The following is a 19,317-nucleotide window of genomic DNA, read 5'->3' as shown; positions in this document are numbered from 1 at the left end:
CCGCACTCCACTCTGGGTGACAGAGCAAGACTCCATCTCAAAAATAGAAAAGAAAAAAAAAAAAAAAAGAATCAGTTTGTTGATATCCACAAAATAACTTGCTAGAATTTTGGTTGGGATTAGAACTTATTTTTAATTTTCATTGATACTATTTTAGCATTATTATGTCCATTTTAAACTCTCTGTTATGTACACATTCTAAAATTACAACTGCATCTGTCTGAGGAACAGATTGCTATTCTTGAGTGAATTTAGCTCCCACTACTCTCTTATTGAGGTCGATTTGTTCCCCTGCATCTCAAGAGGGTTCATCCTGAAGGACAAGTGCCAGTAGCCTTTGAAAACTTCACCAATCCTCTAACTTTTACATGCCTCTGAGAAGTTACAGTACTGCAAGGCATTTTGGTATGGCTCCCACGAGGACTTCTGAAGTGTGATTTTCTTTTACAAAGCGCAAGTACTCACTCATTTTACTTCCAGCAAGAAATGGAAGTGGCATATATTGGTGTGACTGTACTTTAAAATTGCCAAAAACACACATAGATGCACTTGCACCCACTTCTCCAACCTTACCATGGGGATACGGGAGTTTGTTCTTTAATGCTTGGATTTAGACCTAGAACGATAGCCATAATTATGATAATAATGAAGACCATGGCAACAAAGACAATGGTGATAAGAAGTACAGTCCCAGGCCGAGCGCAGTGGCTCCCGCCTGTAGTCCCAACACTTTGGGAGGCCGAGGCAGGTGCATCACCTGAGGTCAGGAGTTCAAGACCAGCCTGGCCAACATGGTGAAACCCAGTCTAGACTAAAAATACAAACATTTGCTGGGCGTGGTGGCGGGCGCCTGTAATCCCAGCTACTCGGGAGGCTGAGGCAGGAGAATCACTTGAACCCAGGAGGCAGAGGTTGTGGTGAGCCAAGATCGCACCATTGCACTCCAGCCTGGGCGACAGAGCGAGACTCCATCTCAAAAAAAAAAAGTACAGTCCCAAAACAAGGAAAAAGAGGATGGGACTCTTGGTAATGGCTTTATGCCTCATTTGCCTATACCAGTGTCTCCTTTATCAGAGATTTAATCATATTTTATGTGTTTCTGAAATTTTCTCTAGTCACTGCTGTATGTGTCTGTTGTTTCTAAGTTCCTAAGGACAAGAATTATGTCTTTTACTTCTGGATCCTTCATTTCACTTGTTTATATATTCAGTAGATGTTTTATTAAATGTCTACTATGTCCAGATATTGTGTTAAGCCCTAGCACTGAATAAGGCATGCACTAAGTGCACAGAAAAATTTTTTTCTAATAAATGCGTAACCTCAAACTATAGCTACATAACATTATAAACAGCTTGAGAGGCAGCAATGTGACTTATTATTTTCATAATAACAAATAGGGCATAAATAATACATTTATTTATTATTTTGTTATGTTTAATAAATACATATTGAGTAATTAATAGCAAATAAAACATAATACTAATACAAGGTTGTAGTAGTAGGGAAATTGTGCAAAGGATAGAAGGAATTCATGAGAACTCTGCATTTTGTTCTCAGTTTTTCTATGAAGCTAAAGTTGCTCTATACTTTTTAAAAATTATAAAAAATATAAAATTTGGGGTCCTATTTATGGCATAACACCTGGATCCACTGACAATCACCATCTAATAACTATTTCTGTATTATTTTTAAATTATAGTTCAGCAAACTTTAAAAGCTAAATTTTATTAATCCAGTGTGGATACCATTTTCTAAATCAAGTTTTGTACAGCCAAATTCATATTATACTCCCTAGAACCTAAAGCAATGAATGCTTATAAATGCTCATAACTTTGTGGGGTTTGTTCATCACAAAATATAGAACAGTGTCCACCAGAGAATAGGCATGCAATAACTATTTACTGAGGAGTAAATAAATCAATACAGCAAAAACAAAATTATGACAGAGTTTACCAGGATGCTATGACATTTTTAATAGATAAAAAATATACCTGTGATTTTTTTTAAATCACCACTATTTAAGAGAAAAATAAAATCAGTGAAAACTATCTTAGACATGAGAGTTCACTGAGATTTGTATTGTTTCATGTTTTTTGGATTCATAAGAGCATTCAAATTTTAAAAGGAAAAAATGCAAAAATGCTAGATTATTTGCCCTCATTTTTAATCCATCTCCCATCTCAATTTATTTTGGCAACCTAAGCCATTAAGGCCCTACGGATTATCTTGCATTACAGCAAACTTTGAGGGTTTAGCTACCTATGAAATATGTCCCAAAGGGCATCCACACCTACTATCCTCACAGGTACAGTGCTTTCCAGTTTCCTATACATTACCTTATCTAAACTCAAATGAAGAGGATAAAATTCATGAGGAAATTGAGGACCAGTGAAGTTAAAAAAACTCCTCTGAGATCGAAACCCTAGAAAATGATGGGGGTGGGACCAGAGCCGCACTACCTGTTCTTTTCACTACATGACGCATCTGAAGTTCTATTTATCACATGCCCTCTCCCTCTTTCTCATACTACAGAGCACCAGCCAGCACTAACCTCGGAGCTATAGATCCAAAGGGCCCCTCACAGATTTTTGTGGGGTTCCTTTAGGCACAAAATACAAGTCACAGATGAGTTAATGAGTGGATCCATTACAGACAATATCCAATTTCCAAGAGAAGCCCAGCTAAACTCAGGAGCTCTGTAGTAAGTCCGAACCCATGTTTAGAACTCCCCTACCTTTGCATTGCCCTTCTAGGCCTTAGCGACTCTTGGGCTGGCTCAAAACTGACCTTGTTCAGCATTTCAAAGCCAAAGTAAGATTCCAGCTAGTAATAAGTACATAATTTGCCAAATGCTGGGGTTTATAGCATTAGGAAACATCAAGTATTTCTATGCAAAAAAATTAGAAAATAAGAGAATTATTTTTAGCCAAATCATATGTGAATAATGCAGATTAATAATAACATATTTAAATGTATACAAATATAATTAAAAGAGAAAAAGTTTACAGACACCATCACTTTAGCCACTAGGTGATTGATGCTCCAATAAACATCCTTGACAGGTATCTGGACGTCTCAGCTCCTTTACTAAACTATGTTATTAGCACAGTGTTAATAAATCTTTGACGAATAGAATTAAATCAAATGGAATAAAATTGAATTGCCAAAGACAGCACAGTTAGAGATTTATCTTCAGAAGTACTTAACTCTGTTTCACATCAGAATCACCTGGGGAGCAGTTCAAAGTACTGATTCCCAATCTCCAACCTCAGATATTCTGATTTGATTGGTCTGAAAATCTTTTAAGGTCTACCTGGGGTTTCTAATTTCCTGGTGAGCAGTCCTCACTATGGATGGTTGCTGCATTCAGAGAAGCTCTGGGATGCCTGGGGATGCTGGACATATTTCTGGACTGAGTAGTCATTGTTGGGACAGAGTTGATCAATTCGTATGTTGCACAGCTTCAAACGGGGCAAGAGGTATAAAGAGTCCAGTGTGTCTGTGTTGCGGACAGGTCACCATTTATGTGAGCTGGCACAAGAATGTTAGCATGTCTGTGGAGGTCCGCTTTTAGACGTGTGTTTGCTTTCTGGATGCCTGCGAGACGTGTGTTTGGATTGTGTGTTTGAGGTGAGGGTGATGTGAAGTGCCTGAAAGCAGATCTTTTAAAGGAGCTTAGGAAGGATATCTGAGAGCTCATGCGAATTGAAAATGGTGTGACACGAATGTATGGAGGGTGGCCACTCTAATTTTTTCATGTGTCTATTAAAAACGAAAATACATGGAAAGGTTTGAAGTAAATTCACTGTGTGTGATCAAGAATTCATATGACTTCAAGACTGGGGAGCGATTATACAGGAGGGGAAGAAAAGAGGGAGTTCACAGAGTGGCTAGGGGAGAATAAGCAGGTGATAAGGTTCTGTGCTTGGACATGGAGAGTGTTGAGGAATCTAAGTGAAAGGCATTCTGGAAACACCTTCCACACTTCCCTTACATTTAAGGTTTCTAAAGCAAATGGATCTTACCCTGAAACGGAGGCTGGGGCCTCCCCACTGCAGGCTGACTCTCCACCCCCACCCCAGGAGCAGTAGCCTCCCTTCTGACTGCAGGCACAGAATAGGGAATGCCAGAGAAAAGATGAAGGGAGATGTGCCTGCCAGTGACAAGAAGGTCCTGGGTCAAGGATCTGCCCTCAGCTAGATACGAAGCTCCTCAAATGTGAGTCTCGTATGAGGAGCAATCAGGAGACTGGTCCTGACTAAACCCTTCCTTTTCAGAGACAGGGGATGCTTCACCAAGCACAGTGTCCTTCAGCCTGTGCTGCTTTGGGTGAGGAATCACAGCAAACCAGGCCAGCAGAAGAGAAGTTAAGACAGAGCCCTCAGGAGTATTCCCCTGGGAGGGAGGAGGGCCTGCTTCCATTCAAAGGAGATGGGCACTAAGGCTGAGGCCACCTATTTCAGAGTTTCACACACATCCAAGTCCATCTGCCCTCCCACCAGCGTCAGCACCGACTGCCAGACCCAGCACCACAGGGTCTGCCTCACAAGATGTTCTGGTGTTTACTGATCCTAATCACAAGAGCTGATACCGGTAAGCCCTTGATAGCCTTCAGCATGCATGCACATCCAATACCTCTTAAAGCAATAACACTGAAAGGTACTGCCATGGTTCCCGTATAATAAATATAGAAGTCAAGGTGCGGAAAGGCAAAGCAACTTTGCTAAGTAGTAACAAGTACAGCCAGAACTTATCCTGAATCTTCTGACTCTGAGTCCCAGACTCTTTGCATAACGAAGGTAAGTATATACCAAAGACCCAGAAATCAACTCACATCTGATATCCCAATAAATGTTCAGCCAAGTGCAGGAGTGGCCTCCGAGAGAGAATCCATACTGCTCCGTAGCTTGACACCTTCACCTCCTGAGCACCCGGTGAAATATGGAATTTGACCTCAAAAGTAACCAAATGCAAGGGAGATGAGGAGAGTATCATTGAATAGTGATTCCAAGCATAGATTTTAGAGTCAGATATACATGAGTTTCAAATGTATTAGCTACATTTCATTGAGCAACTCATTTCACTTCTCTAAGCATTAATGTCCTTACATGTAAGATAGAAATAATGCCTTACACAGCTGTGAGAACTCAATCAAACTATGTATGAAAAGCTCTGAGCATGAATTATGTATTATTTTGAGTCTGGTGCATAGAAAATACTAAGAAGTTAGCTTCTTTTTATTTTACACACACACACACACACAAATATAACCATAGACATCATTAGCTGATGAGCTGCCATTGGCATCCTCTCTATTACTGATAATTAATGTCCTCGTGGTGACTTGCTCATCATACTGCCTCTATTGTCTCAGGCAGAATAAGCCTTAAAAAGGAAATGAAAGCAGAGGTATGGAGTGGAAAGAACACCGGACTAGCAGTGGAGAGAATCTCAATTTCATTTTCAGCTCCGCTACAGATGTACTGTGGGACTCCAACAGGTCGGTCCCCTTCCTATCATTTTTTTACATCTGTGGAGTGAGGGGGTCAGATGAGAGGCCCAAGGCCCTTTTCAGGACTCTCAACTCTGGGTTGTAGGAAGCCAATGATCGGCAAAATGGTGCTGAATCCCCTACTGGCTTGAACAGGACGAACTCTTGCCTCAAATGGCTGGTCTGAGAGTTTCAGCCACTGCAAACAGTTCTCTTTCCCTTTGGATGGGACTTTTGAACCTAGGCCAGGACTCAGAGGTCCCAAATGAAAACAGCCCCAAGTCATTTCATAACAAAGGAAAAGACACCAAGAGCCAGTGAGGAGATAAGTCTGGGAAGCTGTATTTCATCGTCACAACTGAAAAATCCTCCATGCACCCAACCTCCCCCTAGCCACCCCAAATCTCAGGGGGAAGCCACCCCTCATCCAAAGTTACCCTTCCACAAGTAAATCAGCAACTCCCCTGAAAAACAAAAAGTGCTTGGTCTACATTATCTCCAAAACTCAGGACCTTCTAACACCACTACTAAATGTCTAAAAACTTAGCTCTCTTCCTCTGCCTTCTTCATCCTGAAACTAACTCTGCAATCGGCCTGTCTTGCCTGCCAACAATTTCAGCTCTGCTAACGCTGTTTATTGTATCCTGCAGCTGCTATGGATTCATTTATTTTGCTTCGGCCTTCTTTGGTTATTAGTGATCTTTATTCTTCCCTTCATAGCATAAATCCAGACCCCCAAAAACATGGGATCTGATTTCTCAAGTCTGTGGTGCCTCATTCCGTTCCCTTCCTTGTCTGACTGAAAACGCCCTTCTGTTTCCTTTTAAAACTTTTCCTGAAACACCAAAAGAAGTATATGCGGAGCTTTCATTTTCAAACAAGAAAAAATAATAAAGAAAAAAGACCCACATAACTTACTTTCATCCAGGGATGCACAGTTTTGGAAAGAAGAAAACAGAGCTATAATCCACTGCGTTTCCCCAACCCAGAAAGAAGAATTTGTTGTGAAACGCTTCTTTTTCCACTTTGCTGGTGAAGGAGCCTGGTGGTAGGCATACATCCACAGGCTGATGCAAGATGCCTTTGAGAGAAACCTCACATTCTGAGGATTCCTGGGAAAGCGCCAGGGATCCCAGCATCCAATATATTGCACATTTGGTTTCAATTAGGAAGGGGGTTGGGGAGGGAAGAAGGAAAGTCACCAATCAGAGCTGTTTTCTGTTTGGAGGCTATTTCTTTTGACCCAAGGGACTATGGGCAAAGCTATAATTTACAGCAAAACCCATTCATAGAAGAAAAAACATGTATAACCATAGGACAGACTTAAAGACACAGCTCCCTTCTGCCTTATTCCCACTGATATCCATCTCCTCTTCCTTCCCCTCCATTTAAGACTTGATCCCCATCCTGTGATCCCCCACGCCACCTACCCCACACCTCATTTTTCTTACTTGAGCTGAAGCTATAAGCACAACTTAAAGTTTGGGGTTTCTTCGAGTTGAAGTTTCTGGGACAGTTGGGACACACACGCGGAGCTGACCTTTAGTGTTTTGACCATGAAAGCCTAGAGCTGAGCTCTCCCCTGAAAGACTTGATTTAATCGCTCACCACCACTGCTTCCCCCACCAAAAAAAAAAAAAAACTGGAAAGTGCCAGAATCCAGGATTCCTATTTTTTTCCACTCAATTCCCAGTTGGCTGCTGCCTCTGAGGGTCTGTTGCTGTCCTGGATTCATGCTGCTAAATGAAAACACAAGCATTTATAAGGACTTTCTAAATTATTTTGTGAACTTTTTTTTTCCCTCCTTTATCTTCTGCCCGCTTCCACAGCCATGGTCAGAGATCATGTGAAAGGGGCGGGTAGGCAGCAGGGGAGGAGCCTTCACTCCACTCTCCAAACGATAACTAATAACCCTCTCCATCCATCCAGGCTCCAGCCTTAACCCTTCAGAGCCTGGATCATTCCTGACCAAGCCCATGCTGGGCTGTTCTGGAGGTCCTGATTCTCCGTGAGTATGGAGAATGCAGGGCAAGCAGGGACCCAGGAGCAGGAGATCCAAAGAGGGCGGTAGATGGCAAAAGGCAGGTTAAGAAGAGCGAGTTTACCTTTGAGAGCCAGCCCTCTCGTAAAGAGACCTCCTTTCTCTGGGCTCTGGAGCTATCACCAGCTCTTCTCTGTTTGTAGTTAATCTGGGATTGCATGGTCTCAAGATGAGCAAGAAAAGAAGTGAGCAAACAGGAAAGGGAGGATGGAAAGAGATCATGGAGGAACATTTCCATAGTAAGTTAGGGGCAGGAGATATTTCACAAGGGGAATGGAAAGGCACACACACACACAAACAATGAGGGTGGCCATGAAACTGAGAGCCAGTGTTGAGTCAGTGTTAAGTCCCTAAGAGTCTCATAAGCTCGGCACCAGTCTGAGGGTCAGAAAGCAGCAGCTGTTAATATCTGTGCCTCACAGCTGTTACAGAAAAGGACACAGAGAACATGGGATTGGTTCAGAGGGCAGCCATGGAAATGATTAAAGGTAGCAAGCAAGACCTTAGAGAAAAAATAGAACTAGGGTTATTTTATGAAGAGAAAAGACACTGCAGATATCAACTTATTAAGAAGACTCTTCAAATAACTTACAGCATCTGAAGTCAGGTCTGAGGGTGACTCAGGCCAGGACATGCAGCTCGACTCAATAAATATGTGTTGGTCTCTTATCAGGCACTTTACTGGGTGCTTGCCAGAGACAACTAGAAATCCTCCTCAAATGTCTATGCCTATAGTAGTTCACCTCTTTGGCATTACTATAAAGAATGTACCAAAAATACAATCTGTGATTTCACAGATTTGGTGATACTATAGGTCAAATGTGGAAAACAGTAACAACTTCATAAAACCAGACAGAGCCTGATAAAGGACAGGGCCTGTAGGTATAGGTATGTGTTTTCCTTTTTCATTTTAAGGTGGTTCTACTCCATAGGTGAGACTGTTTTTTTCTGTGTAGGTATAATTAGGACTCAAGTTATAGTCTTAATTGAGCCAGGACTGAGCCAGTGATGTAGACTGCAAAACCCAGATACACCAGGGTTTGTCTGAGGCAGACTAGGCAGTCAAGAGTCTATTTGTATATAGACCAGGACACTTCTGGGGAAGAAGTCACTGAACATAGGACCAAGGGATAAAAGTCCCAAGGACAACTGAGCTATGTCAATAGTAAGGAGTAGCTCAGAGGAAAATATCATGTCTATCAATCACTCAAAACACCATCTCCATCACTCAGGCTATTCTCAGTCAAATCTGGGGTCTAATCTCGAACTCTAGGAAGAAGGTTCTACAAAGAAAAGAGCAAGGAAAAGCTGAAAGTGATATTTTGCTAAAATATTTGAGGGATATTTAAAGCATGAGGAGGATTCATTAGACTGAAGACTCAGTTTTTGGAGACAACTCTGGTTGAGTGACAACCAGTGTTCAGCCTTGACACCAGCCATTGCTGTGGGAAGCCAGAGCTTTAAAGTAAGAAAACAGCAAATGCTGACTTCAAAGCTGAAGGGACTAACCCATGGAACACACAAAGAAATTTCCTGGGAACTCCCAGAACTATTTGGTAGAGTTTTGAGTAAGACTGGAATTCCTAATATTGTGGGAACAGATGTGGAGAAATACCGTTTTATTACTCTTCTGTGAACAGATTTTACCCCCTGGTTGGTCTGGCTTGGGAAATTTGAGTCATTGTATTCAGAATTATTTATGTTCCATAGGAAGTAATGTATTCTCATTATGAGGACTGTTTTACACTGAAAACAAATGACTGAAAAAACAATATAGAATTCCATTACTGGGATTTTACTAAAAATAGGACAGATCTATTAGGAATGGTCAAGGTGCAGTGTTAATTAGAAGTAAGATGTGCAAGATGACTTTTCAAGACCTTTTCTAGTCTACAAACCAAGGTTCAAGTAAATACAAAAGTTGAGCATTGAAATAACTATAATATTTCTGTCTCTAAATAGCTATGAGCTGGATGCTTTTGTGATGTCTCAGGACATAAAATGAAGGATGAAAGTAAAATGAATTAACCTAACTTAGTTTGAGAAACACACACATACCTTAAAAGGATACATGGATATTCGCAGAAACCAAACCCACATGGTACATTTAACTTCACAAGGAATTTAAGCCACAAATTAACTACCACCATTAACTTAGTCAACAGGTTTTTCTTCTCTCCTGTCCTGTCTTCTCTTCTCCTTTCCTCCTCTCTTCTCTTCTTTTCTCTCCTCTTTTCTTCTCCTCTCCTCGTTCTCTTATTTCTTCTCTCTCTCATTCATTTCTTGTCTCTCTCTCTCTCCTCTGCTTACTGCTGCTCATTCTGCTTTAGCCCATTCTTTTTCAGCAAACCAGCCTTTTCTACTTCTTTTCACATAATATTATAGGCGGTTATAATAGGCACCTGTAACAGTGCCTTAGCTCTCAAATTTATCTCTCCTTACTTCAAGCGATCATGAGAGAATGACAGATATTATGGGAGTCCAATTCTCGAATACTGGGATGGAGAATTTTACTGGTCAAATGTGTTTCTTATGTGCATCCTCTATCTCTAAACTGTAGAGGGCAATGGATCATATAATATGAATATAGCTCCAAGGGCTCATATGCATACATGAGTCAACGCTCAGAAAAAGGATGTCATACATTAGAAGACACCCCCAAAATTGTCTGTTACACCAATAATTAGCCAAGCATGACAATCCATCGATTTTAAAGAAATTATGCCTTACTAACACAAAACCAGAGAATATTGTGTACGTCGGAGTTATATTCTGCACACATTTAACTTAAGCACCAATTTTAGAACCTAATTCTTTTTCTTTTTCTTTTTTTTTTGAGACAGAGTTTCACTCTTGTCACCCAGGCTAGAGTGCAATGGCATGTACTTGGCTCACAGCAATCTCTGCCTCCCAGGTTCAAGCGATTCTCCTACCTCAGCCTCCCGAGTAGCTGGGATTACAAGCGCACACCACCATGCCCAGCAAATTTTTGTAGTTTTAGTAGAAACGGGGTTTCACCATGTTGGCCAGGCTGATCTCAAATCACTGACTTCAAGTGAGCCACCCGCCTCGGCTTCCCACAGTGCTAGGATTACAGGCATGAGCCACCATGCCTGGCCTCCAATATTAGAACCTAACTCTTAAGACTCCCTGTTACCGGTTGATCTATCCATAATAGACAAACCCATTGATATATATTAAGGCAAAAAGGATTAATAGTCTTTAAAAATCAGTATGGTGGAACTCTTGTAGACAATAGAAACACCTTGGTTTTCTAAAAAGCAAAATAGTCTGAATGTTCAGACAGCTGCATATAGACTTGCTTTTAGTTTCTTCCTGAATTTACCACATGATTCTCGAATCTTAGTGTCCTTAAGAATTATCCTATGAAGTCATCCACAGAAGTATTTATACTATCTTATGAGTGATTTAAAGATCTTTCAAAGATAATTTTAACTCTATGAGATTGTTCACTTTATCATCTGGGTCCTAACCCTGCACACTACTAGGTGGTGTTCTCCTGTCAGAGACTTTCATGGAAAATGATCCAATTACAAACCCCTAGGGGGCAGAGTCACCTTGAACAAGTCATTCACTTTTCTAATTGTAAAATGGGGGACAATATGAACTGACAATTCACAGGAGTTGTGAAGATCAAATAAGATCCAGAAAGAATAATTTATTGAGTACAAATGGTAGGAGGGGAGATGCAGTATACATACAGCAGAACTTTTGACATATAAAACTTCTGACACCGTATACCAGACACTGTGATAAGAACTCTATGTTTATTATTTCATTTAACACTCACAAGAATTTTATAGGATGGGTACTACTATTTTCCCAATGGCCATATGAGAAAACCAATGCACAGAGAAGTTAACTTGTCCAAGATCATACCTGCCAGACTAGAATACGTGTGTGTATGTGTGACAACAAAATGTGTGTCCATGTGACAATGCTGTGTGTTTGTGTAGTGAATAGGAAAAATTTCAGAGCAGTTGGGAAATAGTTAATTCTTAGGTTTTCAGGGCTTGAAGTCTTGTGATCCATATGGAAAATCATCTATGTCCTTTTCTTTCCCATCCTTTGCTCTCCTGAAGGCCATCAATGACTATGTTCCTACCCCCTTAGCATGTCCACTAGAGAAAGAGATGAGAAATCAAAAAAGGAAAATTCATATCAGTCCATCTAGTGACTCTCCCATGGATGAACTGAAAAGTTAAGTAAAGAGAAAGTTAAGGTTAATGGCCAAAATAAGATTCTTATTTGTCTGCTTCTAACAATGCCACATACAATATTTCACAGTTCAAGGAGTGCTTTCACAGACATGACTTCATCTGATCCTCAGACAGTCCCAATATGTACTCAGTGCAGATATTAATATCCTCACTTCACAGAAAGGAAAATGGAGCTCAGGGACTTGGTAACCTAGTTGAGGTTTTTTGCTGTTAAGTAACAGAATCTGAGTTTGAATCCAGTTCTTGTGATTCTCAGTGCTCCTCCTGCCCATTTGGCATCAATAACAAACCTCGGAGCCGCTAGACTATTAATTTACACTCAATTCTGAAGCATGAGGTTATCTGGTCTCCCTGCTTGCTTTACTGTTCTTTCATTTTCTTTTTCATTGTAGAGAAAGAATAGCAATTCCTTGCCTTGACAGAAATTCTAAGATGAGAGGTGAAGAAACAGACAGAAATCTCAGAATTGTAATTCAGTTTTAGCTTCCTTGAAGAGAGTGGGGCTACAAAAAGTTTTTAAAATGGCTTATTTTATATAATGGTCAAGGATATAAACCCTTCTCCAGGATATAGTCTGGCACCCTAAACCATTCCTGTCAGATAAGATAGCAACCTTCTTTTGAGTATCTCCAGAAAACAGGATCTCTTAACAGTTCTCAGTGTTTATCAACACTCGGTGTCAAAATTTCCGCTTTATGTATCCTGAATCTCCCCACTGCCATTTGTACCCTATCCTTGTCTGTATTGTGTGGAAACAACCTTCAGGTGGTTGAACCATCGCCCAGCTCCTCATGCACCCCTGTGTCCGAGCAGAGTGAACTTGGAGAGCTCCTCATGCACCCCTGTGTCCGAGCAGAGTGAACTTGGAGCAGCAGTGTTATTTTTCCATGCTCAGGCCCAGTTTTCAGGAATCATCTTATACATAATAATAACCCTCCTTATGAAACTTAAAGACTCTCAGCTGCCTCGCTTCCAGGCTGAAGTTTTTCCAGCATTCATGAGAGAATCAACATAGTCCCCACTGACTGTACTGATCCAAGAAGTTTGGAAGATAAAGGACGTTTAGTTATTGAGCTTTATTTTTAGTGATTCATTCTACTTTTCCCATCGATCTCTGGAGGACACTGGAAGTCTGGGAGGTTAATATCTGTGAGTACTTATTGGGAAAGAGTATCTAAGTAATTATTAAAAATTATTTTACCCACTAAAACATCTGTCTTTAGGGACTCTGTTTGCATAATGTCCTATCGTCTCACTCTTAATGCATAACTCTATCCCAGTGTTCTGAGTTACACCATAAACACTACATCTCTGTTTCTAACACACAACATATTTCAAAGCAGAAAGGAATGTATAGCACCAATGTTATTTTTCCATGTACAATTCCAGTTTGGAATGTCCAGTAGCACTCAAATTGCCTTTCAGGATAAAGACCAGATTCTGATTCTGTGTAATCCTTGTTTGTTTCTGGGAAGGCTCAGATGTTTATCTTATGGACAGAGACTGTGTTCTTCAAGGCCCTTCATGTCCCACAGAAGAACCCAGGTGCACAAAATGCTTTCATATTAAACATTTAAGAGATTTGAGGTGAACAAAACAAATAGAAAAAATAAATAGGCAAAGCACCCCAAAACCAATCAGGGGTCAGGGGAGTGGTTTGAGGGGGACGGAATCTAGAGAAGATCACCCTATGGGATGTCAGTAATCTCTGAGAACACAGATCAAGCCCTGCAATCTCTCATTCTTTGTTTAGCCCATGGGGACACCCAGTTTCTTCAACAGAATGAAGATTAGAGGTAGAATAATTATTATTCTTTTTTTCATGAGAAATCTGGAATACACTTGAGAGACCTGGCAGAGGTGAATGGAGAGATGAGTCCTGAGTCTGCATCTCTCCCACTTCCTGCAACTGAGACCCCTGGATCCTCATCTGCAGACTCAGTCTCATCCCTCCCCACCTCCTTAGAATCAATCTGAGCCTGAGGTAGGGGGATCTGTTCAGTAGCAGTTAGTCCATCTGGGATTAAAGACCTACATCTCATCTGGGCCCCAATTCCAAGTTGCATTGGCATTACTGAGGTCCAGGAGAGTAGGCGTTTGTAGGTCTTCTCCTCTACAGTGACCTTGGTACTGCTCCCTCCCCTATAGATCTGGCCAGCAGGGAAAAAAGAATGAAGTCAATGTGAAGAAAAATGCAAAGGCTAGTGAGACTCCTGGCAGTTTTCCAGTTCTCAGTCACAAGCTCTTCCCAAGGTCAAGATGCTCCTCCTGCTCTTGGATTCCATATGACACTAGTGTCCACATACTGTGTTCCCATTTGCTGCTTAAACTGCATCAAACAGGTTTCTGTGACTTGAAGTCATACCCTTTTCAGGTCTCTCTGTACAGGTGCCTTTTCTAGTAAATTAGCTAACACTGCTACCAGAATAGAAGATGGGTATTGTTATTCCAATTATGACAGACAAGGAAACCACTCAGAGACTCATGTTGGCATTCCCAGTAACTCTTTGATGTAGGAGTAGAGCTCAGACCATGGAACCCACAGGGAGGTATTACTCAGAAATCCAGGCAAATAAGTACTTGGTCAATGGGTAGGCGAAGAGTCAAGATTCAGTCAGGAAAGTAGACACCATATTAGGTCTTTCAACAGCATGGATTTAATAAGGAATTGATTGATCACACAGGTGTTGGAGAGCTGACTGAGCAGAAATTGAATAACTGCAGAAAGCAGAAAGCAGTTACCATCCCAAGGCTGAGGGAGGAAAAGAATAGAAGGCTGGGTGCGGTGGCTCATGCCTGTAATCCCAGCACTTTGGGAGGCCGAGGCGGGCGGATCATGAGGTCAGGAGGTCGAGACAATCCTGGCTAACACAGTGAAACCCCGTCTCTACCAAAAACACAAAAAATTAGCCAGGCGTGGTGGCAGGCGCCTGTAATCCCAGCTGCTTGGGAGGCTGAGGCAGGAGAACGGCGTGAACCCAGGAGGCGGAGCTTGCAGGGAGCTGAGATTGAGCCACTGCACTCCAGCCTGGGCGACAGAGCGAGACTCCGTCTCAAAAAAAAAAAAAAGAAAAGAAAAGAAAAGAAAAGAAAAGAAAGAAAGAAAGAAAGAAAGAAAGAAAGAAAGAGAAAGAAAGAGAAAATTACTCTCTTCTCTCCTCCTTCTGACTTTCAGTCTCCATCTTCTGCCTCCTCTTGACAGAACCTAAGAGGAAGCCTACTGGTAAAGGAATCTCTGACTGCACTTTGCAGAGCCTCAGATCTGACAACACAGAGCAGAGCATAGAATGTTTAGAGCCAACAACAGGCAAATTCCCACCACTCTTGCTTTCCACCCATTAAATACATTCTCTCCACCCATTACTGATCTCTGGCCCAGATTGCCACCTATATGTGTCCTCTCTCCTTAGATTCCAGGTTTTGCAATGCCAACTAAATCTTCTTTCAGTTGCCGTACCTGGTACAGTATATCAGGCATGACTTCTGCTCTACAGGGTATTCCCTAACTATGGCCCTATTCAGGCAGCTCCAACCTGCTCCTACTAATCAGATTATGCCAATACACCTCCTCAGATCAGACAACCAACCCCAGGGCCTTTGCATTTGCTACCCCCTCTGCATGGGCTACTCTTCCCCATGTAGCCACCTACATTGTTCCCTTCCTTCCTAAAGGACCTTACCACTGAAATCTGGCATCCCTTTCTAATATTTTATGTCCATTACCACTTTCTATCCCCCTTTCTCATCTTTTGTTTCATGTTAGAATTTATTAACATACTGCAGGCCAGGCATGGTGGCTCACGTCTATAACCCCAACACTTTTGGAAGGCTGAAGTGGGAGGATATCTTGAGGCCAGGAGTTTGAGACCAGCCTAGGCAACACAGACTTTGTTTCTACTAAAAAAAAAAAAAAAAAAAAAAAAAGCCACGTGATGGAACATGCTTATAGTCCTAGCTATTCAGGAGGCAAAGGCAGGAGGATCACTTTAGCCCAGAAGTTTGAGGCTGCAATGAGCTATGATCACACCACTGCACTCCAGCCTAGGCAACAGAGCAAGATCCTGTCTCAAAGAAAAAAAAAAAACTATATAGTTTATTTATTTATACCCCCTAGAATGTAAGAACTGTTATATTGTTTACTAGCATATCTCCAAGTGTCTATAACCATTCTTAGCACATACTAGGGATTTATAAAATATTTGTTAAATGTGGAATGAATGAATGAATACCTGAGATAAAACCTACCTGAGAAAGCTGGAAATGTCTGCTTCCTAAACAAAGAAGACAGAAGGAGACTAGAGAGAATATCCCTTGCCTGTCCTGGAAGTCACCTGTAGGAGTCAGTTGGGGAAATATGAACACAAAAGCTCCTTGAGCTCTCAGGTCCATTGTGGAAGGAAGAATAAAAAGAACCAAGTGGGAAAATGCAGTGGACCATGGGTGCCCAGCTCTTTCAGCAGTTCTTACTCCAATAAGCTCCAATAAGTTGAAGGAACTATAGCTAATGCAGCAGCAGATGTCTAAATCTCATAGTAGAGAAAGATAAATTGCTAAAGGATGAAGTAGAGGCATGTAGGTAGCATGATGGAAACAGTGGGACATCAGGATGTGGAGGGGATGGGAACTTTGGGTCTTGACAGGCAACACTGTATCCGTCCTTTAAAAAATCCCATCCCAGACTAAGGCTAGCAATGAGCTTTGATCCTTGTCCTTCAAACAAGTTATTCCTCCATGGGTGGAGAGAATATGATTTTTACATTGAGGAATGGAGAGTTTCAGACATCATTCACCCTGATCTACCTCTGCCACTGAAGGGTGAGGCATGATGGCTGGAGGAGAAACATGGTACTCGTGTGGCCTAAAATTCCAGCAGTGATCAGGGAAGGCCAACCTTATGCCAGTAACTGAGACTCCCAGGCATGGAAGAACCCAAACTAAGGGCCAGCTTGGTCCTAATACTTTCCTGACGGGGCTCAGGGTATCCTCTATCTCTGGATCCTACTTTTCTTTCCCTTCTCTGCCTCCAAAAACTCCACCCAGCTCTTCTACCTGCCAATGCATCCTGACCAGGGAGGAAAAAAAGCTAGTGGCTGTGTTACACTGGGAAGTTTCCTTACTTCACCATCAGCAAGAATCAGGGAAGTGAACAGTATGACAGTAGGATAAGAAGTCAGAATTACAGGCCTGGAGCAGTGACTCACGCCTGTAATCACAGCATTTGGGAGGCCAAGGTGGGTGGATCACCTGAGATTGGGAGTTTGAGACCAGCCTGGCCAACATGGTGAAACCCCGTCTCTACTAAAAATACAAAAATCAGCTGGGTCTGGTAGCAGGCGTCTGTAATTCCAGCTACTCGGGAGGCTGAGGCAGGAGAATCGCTTGAACCCGGGAGGCAGAGGTTGCAGTGAGCCAAGATTGTGCCACTGCACTCCAGCCTGGGCGACAGAGCGAGACTCCACCTCAAAAAAAAAAAAAAGTCACAATTACAGAACTTTAGTCTATGTTCTACCACTTACTGACCACGAGAATCTGGGCAAGATTTCTCCAACATTCTCACAACCAACAAAATAAATTTTCTTTCTAGGATCCCATACAACATAACTAAAAAGGAAGCCCTTCCATCCATGGCCTAAATTTTCTGTATTTCAGTTTTCTCATCTGTAAAATAGGGATATTAATAGTATTTAACCTGTGGAAATGTTGAAAGGTATAAATGAGTTCATATACTTGGAGAGTTTAGAATAGTGCTAAAGATAGTAAATCTTCAATTAATATTGGCCTTATTACCATTATAATTAGAATTATTTTTCTTAAATGTATGCTTAGCTAACCTAACTAACTAACCTAACCTTAATGGTCTCCTGCTTACTCCAGGCTCCCATCTCCAATTTCCTTCAACCCTACCCAGATCTACTTTCATCAGAGTATCTGAATACCCTCTCAATCGTTATCTGCTCTCACCCAGAAACTACTAACAGTTACTCTCCTAAATGATTACAGCAGGCCTCAAGTGCCTCTGCCAGAAATTTCCCCAGAGAAAGAAAAGAAAGATCTTCTGTGCAGTTGCAGAGGATAATAATTCCCCAGAACCCATCAGTCTCTCCAGCAAAGCCCCTGAAGAGTCACATTTGCAGTACACTGTCAGTTGCAGGACCCCTAGTTGGCATGGCCTTTTCACCCCTTCTTCCTCGTCTCCATGTTGAATATTTAAATAAATACATCTTCCACCTGCCTCCAAACTTGTTGAAAGTTGGAATTATGTCTTCACTTTGTATCCCCAGAATCTACAGCCCATAGTAGTAGTTCAAACCATGCTAGAATAACTATAATACATGGTAAAATAAATAAATAAATAAAACTTTTTTAAAAAAATGGATGTCATCGGTGAGATCTAGATCAAGTGTTACAGGATTTTAGAGGAAGACGAGAGGACTTCTTGTTGGATGGATCACAAAGTGAGATCCATCCATCCATAGAGAAAATCACATTTTGCCAGGTCTTGAAGAACAAATACAACTTGTAATTCCTGGTAAAGAGAACCAAGTCAGCAAAGACGTCAAGGCCAGAAAGTGCAGACCATGTTGTACAAACAAAACAAATGGTGACAAGGTCCCAAACACTGGTACCTGTGTGCAGCTGAAGCAAAGAAGAGAGGAAGGCATTTAGTGTTGATAAGTAGAGCAAAAAGGAGAATCAAATATCTACTTGTAGTCAGAGACTGTAACAAAACGATGCGGAAGAGAGAGATGCTGAACTAGGTGCTACGATCCTTGATAATGAGAAGGAGGAGCCAGTTTGTAAGGTGTTGAGAAATTAGCATGTGCAGGAATGGAGAAACAGTGAGTGAGAAATAATAGTTTATACAGTTTTACAGTGAAAGGCAAAGAATAAAAAGATAGCAGCTTGAAGCTACATTAAGATGGAACATAGGATTCTTACACACAAGGTATAGTGCAATGATTAAGAACACGATTCTGGTTATTGGCTACTTGAGTTTTAATCATAGTTCAGCTACTTGCTATCCGGGTGATCTTGAGCAAGTTATTTAACCTCTCTGTGACTCTTTTTCCTGATACATATCCTGGGTGATTATTGTGAGGATTACATGAGTTTATAAATGTAAAGCTGTTACCATAGTATCTGCCTCATATTAACCACTCAATAAATGTTAACTAGCTAGAATATAGAAGACAGAATATGTATACATACACATATGTGTGTATACATATATATTAAACATAAATATACATGTGGAAATATATAGAAAGATGATGACTATCAGGAAATCAGGAAGAGTCAAAAGCACTAGATAAATTAAGGCTTCTATTGGATAACCAGAAATATTTCTGCTTTGAGCCACAGAAAAATATAAAATAAGAGCCTAAAGAAGTCTTGAAGTTCATTGAGCCCAACGCCTTCCCCCTTCCAACACATACACACTCTCTGCTCCATTCTACAGCGAAAGAAACAGCCTCAAAAATAAATGACTGGCCTCAAGTTACTCTAGTTAATAACTAGGTTGGATGAAAACCCAGGTACCTTGT

At 41.3% G+C, this 19,317-nt stretch overlaps 1 protein-coding gene across 4 annotated transcripts in view; it reads right to left on the bottom strand.

The window, feature by feature from the left end:
- The window catches only part of DDR2 (discoidin domain receptor tyrosine kinase 2), a 165,578-nt gene extending 158,918 nt beyond the window's left edge, over positions 1 to 6,660 (bottom strand). For 2 of the 4 annotated variants that reach the window (XM_017881711.1, XM_017881731.1), the window contains exons 1-2: positions 6,410 to 6,611; positions 4,835 to 4,953 (exon numbers count right to left, since the gene is read on the bottom strand). Coding sequence is in view for 1 of the 4 variants with exons in the window: in XM_017881696.1 (XP_017737185.1) it covers positions 6,410 to 6,415 (6 nt within the window). In the remaining 3 variants the exon portion in view is untranslated. Of the gene's footprint in view, positions 1 to 4,834; positions 4,954 to 6,409 lie in introns of all 4 variants that reach the window. The other 2 variants (XM_017881702.1, XM_017881696.1) reach the window with 2 other exon arrangements.
- Positions 6,661 to 19,317: the final 12,657 nt, after the last annotated feature.

Source organism: Rhinopithecus bieti, unplaced genomic scaffold, assembly GCF_001698545.2.
Source record: "Rhinopithecus bieti isolate Rb0 unplaced genomic scaffold, ASM169854v2 scaffold_1348, whole genome shotgun sequence".
Classification (NCBI taxonomy): Eukaryota; Metazoa; Chordata; class Mammalia; order Primates; family Cercopithecidae; genus Rhinopithecus; species Rhinopithecus bieti.
This window is presented reverse-complemented; position numbering and strand designations above follow the sequence as displayed.